Source organism: Micropterus salmoides, unplaced genomic scaffold (assembly GCF_014851395.1).
Source record: "Micropterus salmoides isolate LMB-PRFRI ecotype aquatic unplaced genomic scaffold, ASM1485139v1 Ms_hic_scaffold_13, whole genome shotgun sequence".
In the NCBI taxonomy this organism is placed as follows: Eukaryota; Metazoa; Chordata; class Actinopteri; order Centrarchiformes; family Centrarchidae; genus Micropterus; species Micropterus salmoides.
In genome coordinates, this window is record NW_024040374.1 from 3,295,869 (window position 1) to 3,318,879 (window position 23,011).

Consider the following 23,011-nt stretch of genomic DNA (forward strand, 5'->3'; position numbering starts at 1 on the left):
TAAATGGAGATTCTATGCTATTATAGAGCTGATCAGTCCCAGTTGACCTTCATTTTGAATCAAGATAGCAAAAGTAAAATATTTTAGTAAGTTTATAAAAATAGTTCCATGAGAGTGGTTGGGCTGATGCTGATTGTCTGTGTTCACAGGTTGTCAGTGTCACATGCATATCCTCTATATAGGCTATACTGGGGAGGCTGACAAACCAAGACACAGGGCACCAGCAAACATTAAAAAGCACGAGAGAAGAAGAGGATCGATTACTCCTATCTGTCCTATCCTATATGCCCAAATGGTGAATGAAATGTGTCCCGTTATTTATGCTCCCGTTTCCATTACAACTAAACAAAAGGAACGTGTCTTAGTGTATTTTAACTGACTTCAGACCGAAATAAACAGATCTTGAGGTATTAAAATGAGATTGTGAAATGTTTTATTTTAATTAAATACATTTTGGTTGGGGCTGGATTTCATCTTCTCTTCCTGTTCCCAGAGCCCCTCACTAGCTTCAAAGGTCTGATTTACACTGATAATGTAAACCATGTAAACCTAGAAGTATAGCTCTTGGAAATTAAAAAAAATTCATTGTTGGGATGCTGATTAAAACTGTCTGCTGTTTCAGCATATCAAGTAAGGAGAGAAATGCCCTCATGTTTCTTTGTAAAAAGAACTTTTGTTCTCTTTCCTACACTTTCTTTGTCCCTCCCAAACCGGCAAAAATCCCTGCCTGTTTGCATTCACCATGCACAGAGAGTTTGTTTTTTAAGGCGAATGATAGTGAGGGGGACATAGTTGCAGCTGAAGTGATGATGAACCCACCAGCCGCTGCAGCTCCAGCAGTGTTGCAATAATCACTGGACATCCAACCATTCATACAGAGATTAAAACAGAACTTCTCAAGATGAGTCATCATCAATAATTAGATAGCTTCTGTCGATTCTTCTTGACAGATTTAATGTTAGTGTACAGGCAGGAATTGTGTCTAATACTGCTCTTCCGTTAATTACAGCTGTGATGATCGTCTATGATGATTATGCCTTCTTTTTTTTTAATGTTCTACTTTTATTCTTGAGGCAAGATGCCCATACAGAAAGTACTATTATTGCTATGGTACACAATTTCCAAATTAATTAATTGATTTACTGTTTATCTTTGGCAGGGATAGTGCACAATTAAAAGTAATTACACCACAGTTAGATATTAGCTGATTTATTATACATATAAATATTTGTTGTATTCTTCATTAGCCATTCATGTCATGCAGATTTCAACTTTTCTTCTTTTTTCAAAACGTATCTAAAATGCTGATATGAGAGTGTGGATGTGCATGGATATGAAACTTTCATACAAATTACCACATCATTTTTGTCCTGTGTTTTTATTTCCGAAGAAAGACATTCTTATAAACACTGCAAATGTTTTCTGTGTGCTTTATTTATTTGCTTGTTTATATTCTACATTTATTTATCTGTCTCAACATTACACAAGAAAACATGAAAAATGTATCATAAATTCAAATGAACAAGTATTCAAAATTACAAAGCTTTTCCATTTCCAAATGGAGCAGCCAACAACTGAGTGACGAATATTCATCCGACTTCCCATCTCTTAGAAAGAATGGGACAATAAAACACTGACTGATGTGCATAACTAAGTGAAATCCTGAAAAAAAATCCCATCTTGAATAAAAGCTTTGCACTTCAAGTACAGACTGGTGTTCAACCAGTAAATAAATGAACATAAGAATCCACTTTAGTCATAAATATGAATCATTCAAAGGTAGTATTCTGTTGTTCGTTATGCCTTCATGGAAGGTGAGAGGGCTACTCCAAACTGCCGAAGCGAAGGCGATCTAGTGGCATGAATGCATACAGAAGGCAATCCAGTCTACAGTGAAGGTGTACCAGAAATGTGGTCTGAATATGGCACTTTCTTTTCAGGTGAATGAGTGTATTCAGTGTTGTGTTATGTACAAAATAAATAAATAAAATTAATGTGTTGTGACGTCAACCTCAACTAAGTACAGCAAGTATTTTACTTTATGTTCAAGAAAGAATAACATTTTTATAAGACTTTAAAAGAAATTAAAAGAAAGAAAAAAATCTGTATTCACAAAAATATATTATTTAAATAACAACGTTCGGTTTATATTTTGTTTAAAGTTGTTTGCTAAATCTTGAAGAAATAGGCCAAAAAGTGCAACGCATGCAACAAACCAGGACAACATGACAATCTGGGCACTGTCAAAGGGAGAATAACAGCGATGGTAAACTGCTGATTTTCTTTACCTTTTCAGTGATACACATGGAAATTGTGTTGGAAGTGACAAGCAATTCAGGCTTTTAGTCTCTAATATTTTGGATACATCATTGCGGAACAGTTTGTTCTTTTACGCTACAATGACTGCACACCATTATAGAGCTAGAGAGGCCTCAGTGGTTCGGTCTGAGTTTTGTGCTGTGCAGGATAGTAACAATGCTAGTAAATGGTTTGTGCCTCGAAGGCACCATCTTTTTTTTTTCTACGGGCCTAACACTAGTCAGGTCAGAACTATAAGCTGCAGAGCTAAGCAAACATAAAGATGCGAGACAGAGAGTAGATATCCAGTAGCCATACAGGTACAGCAGCATTGGTCCAGTGTTGGGCTCCAGGGCCCTACATTGTCAAAAGGCATGCTGAGGGCCTCACAGTGTTTCTAGGAGGGAAACAGGAAAAAAAAATCAGGTTTTAAGTTCATAAGTTGTTAAGAATGTGGTTTTCTGTTCATGATTTTTATTGTTTTAGTCTGTTTCATGGGTTTGGTTTTGGGTTTTGTGTAAGTTTTATTGATCTTGTCATGTTTGGGGTTTTGTGTTTTGTAGCTTAGTTTAGTCTTTTGTTCATTCGCATGTTTAAATTAACTTAGTATCTGTCTTGTCTTTTATCTTAGTCCTGCGTTTTAGTTCTTTGTGTCAGTTCTTAGTCCTGTGCCTTAGTTCTTAGTCTTGTGCCTTAGTTCTTAGTCCTGTGCCTTAGTTCTTAGTCTTGTGCCTTAGTTCTTAGTCCTGTGCCTTAGTTCTTAGTCTTGTGCCTTAGTTCTTAGTCTTGTGCCTTAGTTCTTAGTCTTGTGCCTTAGTTCTTAGTCCTGTGCCTTAGTTCATGTTCTAGTAGTCTGTGTACTTCTGTGTTGGTTGTTATTTTGGTCTTGTCTGCTTTGTGTTCTGTTTATCCTAAATCTTAATCTGTTGTAGTTTATTTGTATTAAGTGTTGGTTTGTGTTCTCTATCTGGTGATTGTTTATTTGACAGTGTTTGGTTGTTATGTTTAGTTTGTCTTTTGGTGTTCAGTTATGTTTCTGCATTTTAGTCTGGTCCTGTCTGTTCCCCTCGTTTGGTTTCACCTGCCTGCCTGTGTCTGTGTCTAATTACCTGATGTGCCCCACCTGGTCTTGGTCCCGCCCTGCTTGTTACCTGATGTTTAAATGTTGGCTTGTTCTGTTCAGTCTTTGTGATGTCCTTGTCAATGTTGAGTGTTCTGCCTTGACCTGTAACTTGTTCCTAGTTTTTGGATTACCTTGGATATACTCTTTTGTTTGATTACCTTTGTTTGGACTTTTGCCCAGTGCTTTCATGTAAGCCTGTTTAGTTTGTTTTATTAAATCTTTATTTTTGAACTGCAAAATCCTTTGGGTCCACACCTAAGATTGCACTCAGCCTAACCATGACATAAATAATCAGATGGTGAAGAAACAATACTTTAGATTGACAAGTTAATCACCCATTAGGTTGGCTAATGGGAAAATATTAATCTTACCTTTCTGGCTCTCTTGAGAAGGAGCATGTGTGGAGTGGCATTTGTTTCTCTGCAGTGGGAGAGGATTCACTGAATTAGTGCATTGGAGCAAATATCAGTATGAAAACTGTATGTGTGCCCAGCTATTAGTACCTTTTTAAACTTATTTACAATTACTTTCACTGTGTTTTGTGACACACATTGTTCCAGAGGCCAAGGATGACCTTCCATGTTCACATCTGTAACTTTGCAACTGAACCATGTAAATTGAAATACACCTGAGACATGGTGTCTACACTAATACACCACTTTCAAATTCCAGTTCCTTTAAAAAAAGAAACTAAATTTCTAAAATGGTATTTAAATGTGAGGTTTTTTTTTAAGTAATTTGCAAATGTGTCATGTTCCATTGCATAATAACTTATCATGTTCTTAGCTCTGACCACAATAGCTTGAAAAGTGCATTATGGTGGTCTAAAATACAAAATGATCAGTACCTTCTGATTTAGTCGATAGTGCAGACTCTGGTCTGACAACCATGGGTGTCTGAGGGACTCTGCTGCACTCATCCTCCAGCTCTTGCTCTTCACCAGCAGAAGGGTGATGAAATCTTTGGCCTCGTCAGAAATGTCCGTAAACTCCTCCTCTTCAAAGTTCCACTGACAAGCCAGGATGTTGTTCAGTGTCTCGTTGTCGTCATCCCCCAGAAATGGAGACAAGCCACTGAGCCTGGACCAGGAAGAAAAACAGGTCAGGGGGTGCTTTTGAATCATTTTATATGTATGTGTGAATGAGCATCCACAACTCACAGCATGTAAGTGATGACGCCGAGGCTCCACATGTCCGTGGGGAATGAAACAAACTCATAGTTGATGACTTCAGGAGCTAAAAATTCAGGTGTTCCAAAGTTGACCCTCAGCTTCTCCCTCGGCTTATACCTGTCAGAGATGGAAACGTAAGAGATATGTCTCTGACTGAGATTGTCCCGTTATGAACGGTGAGGTGAACAAGCTGTTAATTGTAAATAGATGATAAATTTTACCTCCTGGCCAGACCAAAGTCAATGATTTTAATCTTGTTAGTAGCTCTGCTGACACAAAGAATGTTCTCTGGCTGGAAAAAAAAAACAAAAGAGAAGGATTACAATCACAATTCAGTTAAATTGCTGGTTTTGTATGTGGTTTCCTCCCTCTGGGATGAATATATCCAAGAGAAATAGTCATTAAAACAGGAGAGAAAACGTTTGCAAAAAAAGCGAGATTGAGCCATACACAAATACATTATAAGTAAGTGGGAAAACAACATTTTTGTAAGTTTTGGGTTGAAAAAGAGTAAATCTAAAAATGGGGGACATCTTTGCCAACAGTGCATGGCAAATATAACTCTGGTAATCCATTAATATGACAATGAGAGGCATCGCTGAGAATACAATATTAAAGCAGGTTTACCTTGAGGTCGAGATGTAGGATGTACATCTTATGCATGTACTGCAGCCCTTCACAGATCTGCCGTATGAACAGCACTGTGTCAAGCTCTGTCAGGTTGTAATTCTCATCGATGATGCGGTCAAACAGCTCCCCTCCCTCCACACTAAGGGCACAGAGGGAAGCACACACAATTGCAGCAAGAGCTGGTAACTTTGTTGTATTGACAAATGAGAACACATACTGTAAACCCACATGCATGCAGGTACACGGACTTACTATTCCATGACCAGGATGATGTCATGGCGCGACTCAAATGCGGCGTACAGCTGGATCAGGTTGGCGTGGTTCAGTTGGTTCATCACCTGGATCTCATTCCTCACCACCTCCTGAGAGACAGACAGACAGACCACGACAGAAACACGTAAGTCAATTAATACACATACAGTACAGAAGGGGTAAACACACAAATTGCTGGTAAACCATAGAAGTAGATTGCTGTATAGTGATTTCTTGTTTCTAAGTCATTTAGACTTTTATTAACGAGAAAACTGTTAACCAAGCACAAAACTGTAATCAGTCTGCAAGTCAAGATTTGAAAAAGTGCATGCAATTTGAAAACCAGAGATGAGTAGTGCTGGAAAAAAAATGTCGTGCGTTTAGACCCCGGCCTCAGAGTAACATCAGACTGGTCCCCAGTATGAGCCATTACCTTTTTTAAAATTTGTGGAAAAGCCGAAAGGATCTGAATCAAGCCCCCATAATATGGAGAATGGTGAAAATGTAATGATCTAAGACCTGGAATGAGCTTTACCGTCGTTTGCCATTTCTATGCAACTCCTGTTTAAAATAAAAGTCACTGTTGTTTGGAGTTTTCTTAAACTTCACGTTCATGTTTTCACTTTTATAAGAGGAGATGACCGTCTCCAGTAATGAAGGCAATTATTGTGTGAGCTACTGTTACTACAAACGGATTTCTCGAAGCTTTTTCAAAGTTAATGCTTTCCACAGACAAGCTACTGAAAAGAATGAGTGAATTATGAGGTGTTGTAGTTGCAGAAGTACCAGCTTCATTACTCTGGATTCAGACATTTTTAGCACTTTTTAGTAAAAAAATCAGCGTGTTGCAGGGGGATGACTTGAAAAAAGAGGATGCTGCCACTGGATAAATGAAGATCTGCTGGCACCAGGTGCTTGTTGCAGGCATACAGGCAGTCAGTCATTTTTGTCTGGGACGAACACAGACAGTAACATGAGCCAGCCAAGGATTTGGCTGTGTGTTTGGTGGGCTTTTGGTCGGCTCTGAGCTTTTTGAAACTCTCAGATGGTAATGTAACCACAGAGCTATACTCGGAAGTCTGACCTCTCTAACATCACTTTCGGATGATCCAAAGCAAGAAAGACACAATGAGGTAGACAACTTGCCAGATGCCCTGTGCTGCTGAGCTGTATTTATCTTTAAAATGTAATCCTTTATGGTGCTTGGCAATGATAAAAGTAACTATCCATTAGACTGGCTGGGGAAATAGGCATCCCAATGCCATTGCAGTACATGTATTGTGTTTCGTATTCAGCATTAGGCTTTCATTACTGCACCTTCTCTTTCTGGCTCCTCGCTTTGATGATCTTGGCAGCCAACATCAAACCAGACGAGTTCTCCATGCACTTGTGGACTTGTCCAAAACGTCCCCTAATGAAAGAAGAGCAAACACATAGATGAGCCAAACACATACATAGATTCTGGAGTAGAAGAAGTACCTTGCTTGAAATTTAATATTGTATCTATAAAATATGACTTATTCTAGCGCAAATTATCAACAATTAATTAATTAAATTTATTTTGGGTAATCATCATGATTTATCATGGTCAGATTTAATATAATGGCTGGTCCCAACATCTAAAACATATAAGTTTCTGCTTTTCTTTGCTTTATATCATTGTAAATGGAATATCTTTGGCTTGTCATACAAAATTTTAAGATGTAATTTTGGGCTCTGAAAACCTATTATTTTTACACTAAACAATAATCAATTGTTTTGTAAAATAAATATCTAAATAATAACAAATTAAGATTAATTGATAATGAAAATAATATTTAATTGCAGCTCTTACTTATATACATACTGTACATCATCATAATAAGCACCCTCAGTCACACAGTAATAAGGGCTGTGCCATTATGTCAGTAATTAGAAAAATGTGCTAGCGTGTTGAGGGATAATCTCCAGTTCGAGAGGCAGGATTTAGCACTAGTCTATTACATCAGAGAGGCCATCTACTTCACAAGTTCCCCGCCGAGGCTCACAATCATCTGCCCTTTAGGGGACAATAAAAAGGTATTGGAAAAAACTATTAGGCGTCTCTTCACAGGATGTTGGATCCTCTGTTATTTCATCAGAGAGGACTGATATGTTGAAGTGGCTGTCACTGAGTGAAATGAAAATAAACTTTTGAGAGCTGGGTGGTTCTCTTTTTACTTACCCTCCCAGGACCTCGTCCCTGTTGATGGTGTAATAGTTTGCTATCTGATGGGGTTTGGGAGTCACGATGCGGTGGTCAAAAGGTGCTAATGGAGGGGGGCTTGAGTCTGAAAAAACCATTAAGAAATATAGAAAAAATAAATAGAAATAAGAATTTGCTGTTGTTGAAAACAGAGAGTATGAAACAGAGGCAGAGGAAGAGGTCTCTACCCCCAGAAGCAAAACAAATCAAAATAGCAGCATGCCAATGTCTCATTATCTACTCTGCCAGCTGACATGTTAGTGACACTTGAACAGGCATGGTGTTATGACATTGGATCTGCTTCAAAGTCTGAGGAACGAAGAGTTAAATGTCACCAACCAACAAGTTGGGTCTCCATGGAGAGCCTGCTGCACATTAATATGGCACAAAGTGGATTCATGCCAAACAGAACCATAAACTGAATTTTTAAGGATTTGAATAACTCTAAATTTCTTAACTTCAAAATGAAAGTTGATGTAGTCTCTAATCAACTAATGATAATTTCCACACCCGATTCCCACCAAAATTGAAAGTCGACATATGATAACAAGTTACAAAAACCTCAATGTCCTTAATGGTAGCTACAGACCAGTTTTCTTGATATGTTCCTAATGCATTCATGCACTGTAAAAATATAACGTCTCACCAATGATAAACTTCTTCACATCAGACTCTCCCTCCTTCCCCTCTTCTTCCACTTCTGTCTTTCCTTCGTCAGATTTGGAGGCCTGTGGCTCTGCCCCCTCCACCACCTGCTCATCAGCATGTTCCACTTTACTGTCTTCTACTCTGCTTTTTTTGAGGTCGTCCTTCAACAGGTCTTCTTCTGTGACACGACGTTTGCTGCAAGTGGCCACATCGCCGACCTCCTCAGAGCTACACATGTTAAAAAAAGAACAATAAATACAGTACTGACAAACTTTGTGTGCAACAATAGCATGAGGCTGAATTGTGATTGGCCAGTACCTTTCCTGTGGTAGGACATCTGCGATGACCATTGGAGCCTTTTCAGATTTTGACGACTCTTCTGCCTCTCCTATATGCTTTTTCTTCCCATCATCCTGCACTTTTACAGCCTGTTCTGGACTAACATCTTCTCCCTTTTCTTCCCCTTCCTCGGACTCTGAATGCTCAAAAACATCCTCCTCTTCCTCTTTCTCCGTAGTTGCCTTCTTCCTCTCCTCTGACTGGGCAGCGGAGGCGTGTGGTCCATCCAGGATCAGCTCTGCAGGCTTCTGTCTTCTTCCTCCACTTCCCCTCTCCTCTCCCCTTTCATTGTCAGCCTCTGCTTTTCCATGGGAATGCTCAGTGTTCTGCCTGTTGAGCTTTTCCACCTGTTCCTGCAGCACTGGCTCATTTAGCGAGGACGTATCTGATGTGGGAAAAACAAAGCAAACAACCATGTAATCATGTAATATTTCTAACCATACGAACCAAGGATGACAGTGAATGTCCATATTACAGCAGACCGCTAAAATGGCCACGGGAAAGTATCGCCTAATACCGGTATTAGCTTATGTATTTTATATGTCAGCTGATGCCAAATGCCAAATTAAGTTTTCCAAAACAAACAAATCTAAGGTATGTGTATAAGGATTGTGTGTTTATGTTAGAAAAAATACTATTGGCTGATATATCATTAGATTAAAAGCAACAAATATTTATATTAGCTTTGAGATTCCAGTATTGGTCGTGCTATGGTGCATATCTATTCCAGCAGATCATCAAAGAACAAAGATACTGTGCACATCACTGCATAAACTCAGGTGACTGGAGATAAAGTGTTATTTCCGGTTTCACCCTACCTGACGTGTCAAGAGGTTTCCTCTTCTTCTGGGCCTTCAAGCCCTTCGGGGTAAGTTTGGCTTTATCCTTGTCATTATTTGCCTTATTGTAAAAAGGAGAAACAAAGATCAGTGGAACCACAAAGTGACAGGCATGGATAAAACTTGAACCAGGTTTAAAAGTCCAAACTCTGACAAGAGTTCTTATATTTTCAGCACTTCTTTTTCACTTGTCAAGTCGGTCAGAATCTGTGGTTACTGAGCAGGAAGTGTGATTTCTGATAGGAACAGCTTAGACATGTATGTGTTTCCATTTGAATAATAGTCAGACAGCAAGCCAAAGTCTTAGTTAGTGTGGGTTGCCCCTGTCACTAAAGTATTGATGTTCTCGGGGACAGAGGCCTCCAGGAAAGGTCACATATCATCTGTAGCAGAGAATGTACCACACAACACAGGAAATAGTTTTATTCACAATGATTAAAGGACATGATATAAGGCCAATATCAATAAAAGAAGTAAAGATATAGGAAAGAGGTTTAAGTGATCCCTGCTACCGTTTCTGCCATTTAATATGTCTGACAGAGGCTGTCTGGTGCAATAAATCTGTTTGCTTAACCACAAACCCATTCCTAATAACAGTTTTTGAATGAGCAGAATTCAAGTATATAAGATATTCAATCTCACACAGAAACATACACTGATATTCTGCAAAGACAGGGAAGTAAAAACTCTGCAACAGTCCCCAGTACATTCTTGATACCGCTTCAAGCATCAAGAATAATAAACATGCGCAATGTAACTCAGACTTTGTATGGCTTCATACAAGGATGCCAGCCCATGTGGTCAATTAATGCAGTAATGTCACCTAGTGCTAAACTGATCTTATGCAGCTGCAGTCCAACCCAACATTGATAAAGACATGGTTTGGATAAGATAACCATATTATCTCTAATCATTCACACCTCAGAGGCAAATGGCAGTCACTGCACAAAGGAACATTACTTAACATAACAGAGGCCAACATGTTAAAGGACAGCAGAGCTTATAATAGGTTTACAAGGAGCCATGTCAGAGCGAAGGGCAATGAACAGCAGTTTTACATGCTACATGTACTGTATGTATTTTACCTACAATATCTTAAGGTTTTAGAACTAGAGCTGGAGCTATTTATATTATTATTTATACAATTCCATCAAGAGGATGCCATTTGCAACCTTTCGCACAACACTTAATACATGTGCCACAATGTTCACAATGCAATTAGACCTCTTACTATGTTGCCGTTAATGACACAGCACCCAGTAATAGAACCACTGTGGGAACTATGCACTGCACTTTCCGATGCACGATGAGAACAGAAAAGAGGTGACAGTAAACTAGAAAACACATTTGAATTTGAAGATGTTGTGAGCCACTTCTTGCAGGAAAGCCTTGTTTGTAATGTTGTTAAACCTCTCACCTTCTTGTTAGCCTTGTTTCCAGACTCTTTAAACAGCAGCTCCACCAGCCTGGAGTTCTTCACCACCTCCCCAATGAAGCTGATCACCTGGTGGGTGCCCTCAACCAGCTTCTCCACCCCTTCCAACCTGCGTCCGTGACTCTCCATCCGCTCGCTGGTCCTCTCCACCGCCCCAAACAGTTCCCTGCACACCTCGAGCCCTGACCCACGTCTCCCCGCATAGCCCTCATCACGCATAGATGCCAGATCCTGGCCCATACCCCTGACATCCTGGGACAAGCCATCCAGCCGGGTCAAGACAGTCTGCTGCATGTTGAGCAAGCGCTCCATCTGAGAGCTCAGGGAGTCAATTCGGCTCTCCACATTGTGCAGGGTGGCATCATGAGGCGAGGAAGATGGTGATGAAGATGAAAAAGCTTGGGACTTCTCTGATCCATTAAGAGAGAGTTTCCTTCCACCAGGCTTCTGACCATGAAGAGGGTTTCGATCATAGACTTTGGCTAAAGAGTTGACAAGGCTGGAGCTCATGACTGATTTCAAGCAGACGTCTTCACAAACAGGAAAAACTTTTCACTCACAATTAAGTCCATTCACTTTCAAGCAGGTTCAATGGAAAAAACGACAAAAACCATATTACCAAGACAACGCTAAAGGCAGAAGAAAAGACTTGGAGGGAGAACAGAGAGCTCTCCCTCAACACTGCACCACAGAGTTGAGTTTTAAGAATAGCAAATGGCCGTCCTCCAAATTAAAGTGCAGCCCCCTGTGGATGTCAGGGACTGAGTGGCCAGTGATAAGAGCGGCGGGGTCGGGTGTTCAGTTGGGGATTGATGCGGGTTAGGGGGAGATTCTGCAGAGAATCGCTATGTGACATCTGAGACACTTCAAAAGCCCTTCAGTCAGGTGTTAGAATCCCAAGAATCCGGGACTGAAATATGACACCGTAAAAAGTAAGACAAACAAAAAAGATGTACAGCCAATAAAAGGAACAGAACAACACCAAATCTGATAATTAAGAACTGATTTCAGTAGATGTAGTAGTATGACTACACAATATATATAGCGCAACATGGATCCTATTTTAAGATTCTACGTGGAACTATATGGTTTTCACATTGTTCCACAATAGGAAGTGGGGTGACAGGTGCAAGCATGTGCAAGGCCTCAAAAATGTATTGACGACTTGGACCCCTGTTAATGACACAAGCATTGTGGGTATTTCTAAACCTCGTCAAATGCCACTCTGTTCTCAAAGTGTTTTACCTTGAGGATGCGTCAACATTGCATAATTGCCACAAAATCACAGGGCCTGGACTTTCTCACAAAATATATACAATTTGTATACTTACACAAATGTAAAGAACCAAACCCCACCCACTTTGTCTAACATTTTTGTAAATTAATTTTTATTATACCAGACCTCCCATAATTGGGGATACATTTTACCCCAAGCTTAAAAACTTTTTTTTTAACTAATCACATTTTAACAATCCCTAAATTGCAATTTTATTTTATTTCCTCTCTCAAGGAGGTTGTGTTTTTGGTGTGGTTTGTTTTTTTGTTTCTTTGTCAGGATTAAAATAAACTACTGGCCCCATTTTCATTATATTGTGGAAAGGTGTAACATGGGCCAAGGAAGAACCCATTAAATTTCAAAGCAGATCTGAATCACAGGGCAGATACAGTTTCGTTGACATAGCAAGATAAGTAAATTGTGAGCTGAGACGATGAGGCTTCAGCCAGGCACAACCATATTGTTACGTTCTGTAATTCTAACACTTTGTGTATATATAATATATCCAGACATATATAGTGGTTCATTTTATTATAGTTTATTTAATAAGGAACAAGTGCAAAACATGGACCAATGCTATATACCACATCAGTTGTAGCCTAAGCTAGTATCCAAGTTATATATATACCTATAGTTTTTGGTTAAATTTGTTTAAGGTTAGGCATGTAAATGAATGTGTAAATGAACATATGTAATTGTGAATTGTGTTTCAATGTTGGTAATTATGTTTTGGTTTTCTTGCTAATATTGCTGCTCATTTAAAATTCTGATAGAACCACATGTTTTTTAGATCCTGATTTCTTGTATTTCCAAAAACTGTGTTTTCCATGCAAAATGTACATAAAGCTCACTAAAGCATAAGGTTTTCCTTTTTTCACATTTTGAAAAAATGAACATGTTAAGGGGAAAAAAGGTTGGTTCACTTTGAGTCAGAAAGAGCCTGCAACGCTCCCAATATAGGCTCACAGACCATGCATCGTGAAGGACAAGACAACAGAAGAAAACAGGAAACAGGTGATACCACGGGCACCTTAGAACTGTTTATACAGAGAAGAAGAGGATTGTGCAAGAGGAAACTCGCTGCACATGTGTTGCTGAGAATTGAAGAGGATGAACTGACCCAGATGTATACATGGATACGACACATAAGTTGATAGTCATGTACAGACACAAACATTTGACACTTATTGAGACACGTCTGACTGTGCACATTGACCTAAAACTTTTCCAGTGGTATCTGGAGTAAGCAGGGTGACAAAGCGCTGGCGCCTATATACTGGCTCCCATCTGTCAACACCGGAAAAACCTGACCTATACTCTGTCCCTTGCACTGTTCCCAGTACAGACAGCTCCTCAGCTGTCAGGTTTAACACTCATATCTCCAGTGCCAATTTACCAGCTAAGGTGAGAATGAAAGGGGACACTGTGGAAGTCTAGAGTACAGTATATACTGTGGAAATGCATGTTTCTTCATGGAACAGACAGAAAAGATCAGAGCGAGAGACGGATGCAAGCCACAAACAGCTTTTTCTGCGCGTGATCCACAGACATCATTGTGAATAGGTTTACTGAAAAACCATTTTGACTGCCATTAGCCAGCTGACTGTTTCTCTCTTTATGACAAAGGAGGAAACGTCTCACATTGTGGTCTGTGGATCACTGCAAACAAACATATCAGTCTATGTAGAAAATACATTTGAAGGTAGTGGAATAAGCAATAAACACAAAATATTATCATATATAAAGTTGTTATGGAAAACATGTTAGTTAGAAGTTTCCTATTTACATATCTAGCAAGACACTTTGTTTGTTCAGGGCAGGTCTGTTTTAAGAGGTTTAGCCTGGAGCTGCTAAACTAGACTGATGCGAGCAGTGAGACTGAATCAAAACGAAAGGAAAGTTGTGGGCTGTAAAACCAAAACAACGAGCTGTATAGACACTGTATTCCTTTATCTCTGCAGTTCGTATCCATGGTACAAAAGTCATAAAAAGATCACGGGTGCCCCATATAGATTACAATGGAGAGGGACAAAGGAAACGCCTTCACTTCAACCTTATATCCATTGTTTTCTCACATCAGACTAGATTAGGTGTCTGATGACGTGTGATAGATGGCTGATAAAACTGATAAAACAATCCAGCAAAATAGAGGCTACAAAGAGGGATGAGGAGAAGAGCAATGTGGTGGTTGAGGAGTCTGAGACTGGTGTTGAGGCCAGTGGGAGGTTTAACTGTACCCTGTTGGACAATCTTTGAAATCCACAGTCAGAAAAGGTTACATGGTAACATGAGAGCCACTGTGGTAAAGAAGCACTGTTTAGGAATGAGAGTGACGCAGCCTCGCCACTCTCACCACATATAGAGTTACTCAGCAGGAAGACACGGACAATACACAATGCTTATTCTAGTGACAGACTGTCCAGTAATCCAGTATCAATCCAGTGCAATGACCTGAACAACATGAATGCAACAAGCTTCAGCCCAGAGCCCCAATAATAGACTGTGTGACATGCAACAAATGTGTGCCCTAGGGCTAATTAATGGCTGCTGTTGTGGTGAACTGAATCCACATTCAACAATAGTGTAGCTTGGCAAGCAAAAGTTGAAACGAAGGCAGAAGTGGAAAGTAACTAAATACGTTTACTCAAGTAATGTACACATTTTTAGAAAAGGATTGTGCTTCCGTTATCTGTCTGTCTTTTATAGAAATTATTTTGTATGCAGTCGATTGAAATCTTTAATTATGTAGATTCACCCTTAGAGCATTGATACCCAACCCTAAATGTGATACATTTTAGGGGACTGTTAACTCATGAGCAGAGGTGGAAGGTAACGAATCACAATTACTCACCTTACTGTAATTGAGTAGTTTATTTGTGTACTTGTACTTTTTGAAGTAGTTTTTTAAATCTGTAATTTTACTTTTACTTAAGTATGTTTTATTTAAAGTATTGTACTTTGCTACATTTTCAATCACATCGTTCCTGAGTAAAAAAAGTGCAAGGAAAAACTCGTGACCACTTTGGCTTCAAGAGAACAACAGCTTTATCATGCAGTGTAAGCTGTGAAAAAAATGTTGTATTAAGTTCCTGTTAATGCAAACTGAACATTTCCTGCTGCTGCAGCTTCACATTAAAAGCATTTAACTGGCGAAACGCAAGTTGACTGTTGTTTTGTTTTTGTTTTTGTTTATTTTATTTTGAAGTAGTTACAGGAAATGCAATCTGTTTGTAAGTGAGACCGCTCATTCACAAAAAATGCGTCTACTCATCAACCGTTGTTTTCAACATTTTTCTGACAGCGGACCAGTTGGAAATATTGCAGTGAGTAACGCAACAGTCAGGAGCAGACACAGAGAGCTGTTAGATAAAGAGCTGCATGCGGGAGGCTGCACACCTCCACACAACTCACACTTGCTGTTCACAGACTCATGCTGTGTGCAGCATAAATATGGAAAATACCAATAACTGCCGACAATAGTTTGTTTAGCTGGCCCAGACTTCTGTGCCCTGTGGTATTAAAAGGCATCTGTGCTGCACGCAGCTGCATAGCGTCAAAACCGGGTGATTAATATATCATGTCAATCAGAGTCACATTTAGGCTAAAATTACCGATTTTAACCATCACTACTCAGTGAACTGAGGAGTTTGCTAGTAACTAATTATTTACAACACTTATGATATCCCATTAAAATGACCACCTGTTTTAATTTAAATAGCCTGATGGTATGACTTCATAAACAGCCCAGTGTTTCCCATTTTCCCAGTCCAGTGCTGCCCGCCATAGGCTAATAATAATAATGAAGTGAAAACATTCTCAAAACTTCTCATTTTAACATAAAAGGTCTCAAACTTTGTTTTGCGCCGTTGATTTGGCGAAGTATCCGTCAAACAAACTAAAATCGAAAGCACTATATGGCTTTGTTCCCTTATCAAATCGCAAAAGAAGACAAAAAACAAGTAGGCCTATAATAAGATATTAAATCAATATAAATAGGCTATGTTGTTTTTGGAGGTTAAAAAGTTAACTGAGTAAATTTTAAATGAGCTACTTTTTACTTTTACTTGAGTACATTTTTATACAAGTAAATTTACCTGTACTCAAGTAAAACGTCATCAAAGTAACAGTACTTTTACTTAAGTAGAATATTTTGTACTCTTTCCACCTCTGCTCATGAGCTGAACCTGCACCTACACCTCAAAAAAGAGGCAGAGAACCAGGGCTGCCTAGTAATAGACTAGAAATTTTGGGCTGCCTGACAACAACTCAGTGACAGCTCTCTGATCTCTGGCATGTTCCAGGGCCCAGGTCCAGCTCTGGGGCCCCTGAATCATCCAGGGTTTCCCCTCATCTGGCATCCCTGCCCACAAAGCATTTACCATTCCATCATCATGGCTCACCCCAAACAGCCTCACTAAGACCATAAAGAATTGCAGTCGAATAACTGCATTCAAAGGGGGTTTTGTCAACTTATAAAGCCTGTCATTCCCCAAGTTCACCACCAGAGGGTTTCACCTGAATGGCCAACAAACTGCATAATGCTCAGTGGTGAACTCAGGTATGAGTTATGATGCACTTTAATGTGATGGACGACTGGAATGCTTGTGACAGCTGACTAGTGATGTCTGACCAAATATTCAAACCCAAGATGCCATGTTTTTATAGCTGCACTATTATATGAAATGGAAATATTCAACATGTGTGGCACATTTTATTTATGCACATTTTCCCATAATTCACCGTGACAGATTTATCATCTTTGGAAACCTTGGCATAATGCCTAGAAAAGTTATGTGGGTTTGAACAGTGCTTGATACTGCAACATGCAATGTTACTGATTGACTCACTGGGAGATTTTGCAGGGTTGAAGAGGTCGTGTCAAATATCTGTTTTTATGGCATATAATTCCTAGGGTGTTTTTTCCACTATTGTTAGAGGACGGATGTCTGGCGAGTATATGACAATGGAAAGAAGGTTACACATTATCTGCGCAGCTCCACCTGCTGCTTTTCTATCTGACAACCCTCCATGTTTCACCACTGGCTGATGACAGTCTGTACTTTCACAGTTCAGCTGCTGCGATAGCGTTCGTTCAGCTCTCAGACAGACACCAAAAACATTCCTTTCGCGGTGCAGTATGACGTCCGCAAAGTGTGTGTGTATACATGTGTGTTTGTGCTGGGGAGGGCGATTTGGCCCAGCCTGTAAACATGTTACATAAGTTACAGAATTATGTAGCACAGATCCCTAAATACATGCACACACACCAACTTCCCTCAGTTATAGTGAGTTGCTGCTCTTTGTCAGCGTTACATAACATGAAGACAACTTGGTGTGATGGTGTTTGAAAGAGGATTCGGGATAAATGGTGACCTCTGACCTCTGAGACTAACTGTCAATCCCACCGCTGCACTAATAAAACATACACACAAAACCCAGCAAAGCTTAGTGGAGATTTCCAACAGAGGATCTCATATCTCCCTCCGCCTCTCAGTGTCACAGTGCCAGCACAAACTGGTGTAAAACTGCAGCTTGATAAAATAATTTAATCTAACATTTAACATTTTCCAACTAGGCCCCAAAATGAATTGATATAAAAGCTATTAACTTTAATAATTTGGTAGTTAGAGACAGTCCTTGAACCAGAGGACCAAGTTCAGTTCCTCAAGCAAGGAACTAACTCACTGTGACGCCCTGTGGGGTCATGTGTGGGTGTGGCCAATCTCTATCCCTTGCAAGTGAAGAGCTGAGACTGATTGCAGTGACTCTGGGCACCTGGGCTAATTGCCCTGTAGAGTATTTGTAACACCTTATTCTCATTCTTGGAGAGGTCGCTGCTGGGCTGAGGATGGTCCTCTCTGCTAACTTGTAACCATCTGTTTCCCTCCACAGGTTCCACCTTTGCCTTGGTTTCTGGACATGTTGTTTTAGTTGATAGTTATTATTTCTTGCACATTACAACACCCTCACACACATTTTCCATGCATACATCATCCTGCCCTAAACCACTGATGTTCATACCCCATACTCGTTCACCTTTACTTTGGCACCAGCCCTAATTAGGTTAATTTTGGTTTAAATAAACATATTTTGTTAAACCTCTGCCATGATTTGTCTCCCTTTTGTTGTGGCCTTTTGATTCGGGTCATAACACTGACCGTTCAGCCTGACCTCCCTGGAGGAAAGGACGCAAAAAGATCTTACTGTCTTAAATCACTGTATCATGTTAACAAGTAAATACACTCTGCATTATGTAGAGTACAACTGGTGTTTAAAGAAAAATTGTTAACATGAATTTTTTCTGTATAAGGAAGTTTATTATTATGTGCTATTACTTTAAGATAGGTCACATGATTGCCTTGTTGTGCTGCCTCCCACATGGAAAACCAAAACTAAAATAGACAAAAGATACATGATGAAATAATTGCATACATGAATGTATAAATAAAATTTACTGAAAATCAATCAAAATAAGTAATTTGATAAACAAGTCGAGAAACTGATCAATTAAACAAGAATACATTATCATGCATTGACGTCGCTCTCTAAATCTTATTTACTCTGTTCAAAATTGTACTGTTATTCTACATTTCAAAATTTTCCTTTTCACTTTTCACACACATGCATATTTGTGTTGTATGTTTTGTAGATTTATTCAGACTTTAAAAAAAAAATGAATATGAGTATGTGCAACACTATCATTGCATGAGGGGAATTGTCTCTGTAAATAATATCACAAAGTTTCTAGACCTGCTCTATATGAAAAGTGCAATGATATAACTTTTGTTGTGAATTAGTACTATATAAATAAAATTTAACTGAATTATAATTACTGTACAGCACACAGTAATAAACCTTTGACAGCAATAAGGGCAACACTGGACCAGCCAAGTCCAGTTGCAAAACATTAAATCACATTTTACAATAACGTCAGTAGCAACATGAAGCGTATAATAGTAGGAGTAAATCATCTAATACAAATCATTAGTAGGGCTATATGATGTAGTGAATCTAAGGAAGGTGTATTTGTGTTCCACTACCACTGGATGGCAGCAGACAACCACAGACCGATGACTCCCTTTTAAACACAGACCCTAATGATGATCTCTTTAGAGCTATAGGAGCTCTGGTTACCCTGAACCCTGACCTAATAACCTCCTACACACACCCACACACACACAAACACACACACACTCACACAGATCTGGCAAGTCAGTGTTTGCCATGTAAGATTTAGAGGTGGCCTAGATGGTGACACATCATACACGCCCAACTGCATGTGACTTTATGTTGGCAAAATTTAACTACCTAAATAACACTTCCCCATTGCCAGTGATTGCTTGCCATTCATTTCTATATGAAAATCAACTTGTATAGATATGAAATAGCTTGAGTTGAACGGTGTGTCTGCTGATATTGTTATTTTGGAATGACTCCTCTTTGTTAACTCCAGCTACTCTACATCAACTCCAGACATATTCTAATCTACACACTGGAACATGTATCCAATGCACCCTTTAGAAAGGGCAGTCTAATTCAGCTGACTGCTCTCCCCACTGTTTGCTCTGCCAGTGCTGCTGCTGCTGCTAACACCAATTCAGTCTAACAGCCCTGCAATAATGTTGAGTTTTTGGTAACTATCACTGTCTATATCAATATCACTTACTACACTTGAGATCTGTTCTACGTGCTCTGTTTCTACTCCCATGTTTGATTTGCTAAAATGATTTGACAAAGCTGATATGTTTAAAAGAGATTTGGCCAGGCACAATGATAAAGGTATTAGCAGAAATGTTTGGGCTACCTACTCTTCTGTATCACAAGCAAATACATATAAAGAAATATGAACTTGAAAAGTCTATTTTATATACTGTGAACCTAGTTCTAGTTCCTACATTAAAACTGGCACCTGAGTGTAATGTTATATAACCATTGTTTGAACAACACTTAAATTAAGAACAGGGACACCACACAACATAACACAGTAGCTACACTAGACAAGACAAAAAAGAGCAGAGCAACTTCTGTAAGGCGGAGTGAACATGGTGTACCTGGAGTATTATAAAGTTATTACATTACACTACATTTATTTGACAGCTTTAGTCATATCTTTCATCTTTCATAAGATATATAAAGCATACAATTAAAAAATTAATAAGGATGTATTATTAATATAGATTAAACTATCCATCAGTTTTAAAGTAGTTAAAACTAGCTCCACCTTTACCAGCTGCAACTTTAAAGTCATGCTTACACATTAATCAATGCATTTCCTACATGTTTTATTGTTATTTTTACTTGAGCAAAATATCTGAGTAGTATCTCTGCCACCACTGAGTGCTGGTGTATAGTTTTTTAGCAGTTTAAACATGTCACCTCAGATGGTATTTTCGAGGTTCCTTCCAATCCGACTGCGGGCATTTTGGACTCGTTCGTGGGCCATTTATTATCAGCTTTGGTCCCTTCTTCAAGACATAAGACAAAGACCATGTTAATCTGTTCTGCCTTTGGTGGCTGGCGCTGTTTAGCTTTTCACCAGGGGAAAACTGCTTCACTTTCTCATCTAATTATCTCTGACACTGCTAACTGTTTTTCTCAGTTGCATTTCAGTTTTGTGGTAATGTTTTGTGGTTTTTATTATGAATGTATTATTATTGCTATTTTTATACATTCATCATGGTTTTATTACTGTTCAGTTAGCTAGCCTTGTCATGGCGTCCACTGGTGGTTCTATGCTGAGGGTGAAATCACTCCCTTCTTCACTGAACAAAAAATACTGTAGTTTACTTCATAGTGACACACTGTATGAATCATCATAACACTGACAGGTGTATTGTTGCATCCCAACTGATTGGGCACACACTGGACAGGTTGTCAGTGTATTACAGGGCTGACACATAGAAACAAACAGCCGTTCACACCCACATTTACACGTAAGGGCAACTTAGAGTCACCGATCGACCTACCAACAAACTGGAGCATCCTCTAGTAGAGGATACTGCTGCCATTAGTGATTTAAACATGACTGTTACCCATTCACTTAACTTTGATGTAATAGTAGCTTTAAGGAAAAGTCAGCATGGCCATTGACACATATAGGATTCACATTTTCACAAACTCAAAAGAACTGAGTTTTAACATTATACAGTACATTTAACCTACTTATAAACACTTAATGTGTCTCTACCTAATTGTCACGAGCATTTAGATGAGGGAAGACCCTCAGAGGCAGGTTTAGCAGTCCTAGCCATATGAAAATAATCAATAAAACACATTTACATTTACTCATTTGGCAGACGCTTTTATACAAAGCAACTTACATTTACTGAACAACAAACAAGCTAATTGCATGTATGGCATAAATGGGGTAAATACCTATGGAAAGAAGTAGAAGTTAACAAAATAGAGCAATCAATACAAGAGAATTGTAAGGGCATATAAGGAGAAGAGCACAGGAAGTGCATGTTAGAGGTGTTATAAGAGAAAGTGTTCTAGGAAGAGCTTCTTGAAGTTAGAGAGGGACGCCCCTGCTCTGATGGCATGTAGTAGCCCGTTCCACCATCGTGTTGTCACAGAGAACAGCTGGGACTGAGATTGCTTTGTGTGCAGGGATGGCAGAGCCAAGTGGCGTTCGTTGGAGGAATGCAGTGGCCGAGAATGAACGTAAGCTTGTATTATGGAGTTTAGGATAGATGGGTGCTGCAGACCCAGTAGTCATTATGTCTGCAAGCATTAGTGATTTGAATTTTATTCCGGCGGCCACGAGTAGCCAGCGAAGGTCACTGAGTAATGGAGTGACATATGTCCTTTTAGGTTGATCAAAAACAAGACGCGCTGCTGCGTTCTGAACCATTTGTAGTGGTTTCACCACACAAGCTGATGAATTTCTGCAACTAGCCACACAGAAAAAGACATGGCAATGGCCAGCAGACACTTGTGCTTGTGTGTACTGAGCGTGTGTGTTTTTGTTTGGCTGTGTGGATTAGGCCACACCACCATGTATCTGCACTGTGCTGGTAATGAGTTATGCAAATGAATGAAAGTGGACACCAACCCTCCCTCATCCCTCAGTCCTCATACCAGAGACAAACAGAGAAAGAAACAGGGAGCCAGGTGAGCTGAGGATTAAAAATCTAAGTGAAATGTATGTTCAATTGAAACTGAATCACTGATCTGAACATGTTTTTTTTGTCAAGTCAAATTTTCACAGTATTTATAATATACATACATTTATATTGAGGGTCTGTCGCAAAAAAGCATTGGCAACAGTCAACTGTGTAAAAATACGGTACATATATTCTGAGCAGAAATGGTTTAACTATGTCAAAACTTCGTCTGTTAACGCTGTCACTGCTGAATACAGAAATGTTACTTTAGCCCTTACTTTGGCTTTTCTCCCCCAACTTTGATCAAATTCTACTTAACAATTTATGCAAATATAGTGAGAATTTACTTATGTTGAATTTTCAGCTTAGAACAAGGTATCTTTAAGGTTCACATCATCATGCACCAATAGGTAACTAAAATTTTAATAAATGAAAAATATTTATATCAACAAACGTGGGGAATATGTGACTTTGTCCAGTGTATAATAAAAGTAAAACTCATTGGGATCTCTTATTTGCAGGGAATCATTTTAAAGATCTTTAATTGCACATTAACATGAAAAAGATCTGCTTTTTCTACACTTTTTGTATGCAAGCATCAATAAAATCACTCTTGGTAAACCACGAGATTCCAATCTTTCTGTTTTTAATCATAAACTGGAAATTGAGA

The 23,011-nt window shown here is 39.1% G+C and overlaps 1 protein-coding gene across 3 annotated transcripts in view; it reads right to left on the reverse strand.

Annotated features, from left to right (window-relative positions):
• Positions 1 to 1,226: 1,226 nt before the first annotated feature.
• mylk4b (myosin light chain kinase family, member 4b) overlaps positions 1,227 to 23,011 on the reverse strand; it is a 38,591-nt gene continuing 16,806 nt past the window's right edge. The window contains exons 1-13 of one of the 3 annotated variants that reach the window (XM_038715079.1): positions 10,942 to 11,674; positions 9,504 to 9,585; positions 8,665 to 9,070; positions 8,345 to 8,574; positions 7,678 to 7,783; positions 6,792 to 6,885; positions 5,475 to 5,584; positions 5,220 to 5,361; positions 4,814 to 4,884; positions 4,581 to 4,709; positions 4,269 to 4,500; positions 3,793 to 3,841; positions 1,227 to 2,695 (exon numbers count right to left, since the gene is read on the reverse strand). In XM_038715079.1, the coding sequence (XP_038571007.1) occupies positions 2,685 to 2,695; positions 3,793 to 3,841; positions 4,269 to 4,500; positions 4,581 to 4,709; positions 4,814 to 4,884; positions 5,220 to 5,361; positions 5,475 to 5,584; positions 6,792 to 6,885; positions 7,678 to 7,783; positions 8,345 to 8,574; positions 8,665 to 9,070; positions 9,504 to 9,585; positions 10,942 to 11,469 (2,190 nt within the window). In that variant the 5' untranslated portion in view covers positions 11,470 to 11,674 and the 3' untranslated portion in view covers positions 1,227 to 2,684. Of the gene's footprint in view, positions 2,696 to 3,792; positions 3,842 to 4,268; positions 4,501 to 4,580; positions 4,710 to 4,813; positions 4,885 to 5,219; positions 5,362 to 5,474; positions 5,585 to 6,791; positions 6,886 to 7,677; positions 7,784 to 8,344; positions 8,575 to 8,664; positions 9,071 to 9,503; positions 9,586 to 10,941; positions 11,675 to 23,011 lie in introns of those variants that run through there. The other 2 variants (XM_038715080.1, XM_038715082.1) reach the window with 2 other exon arrangements.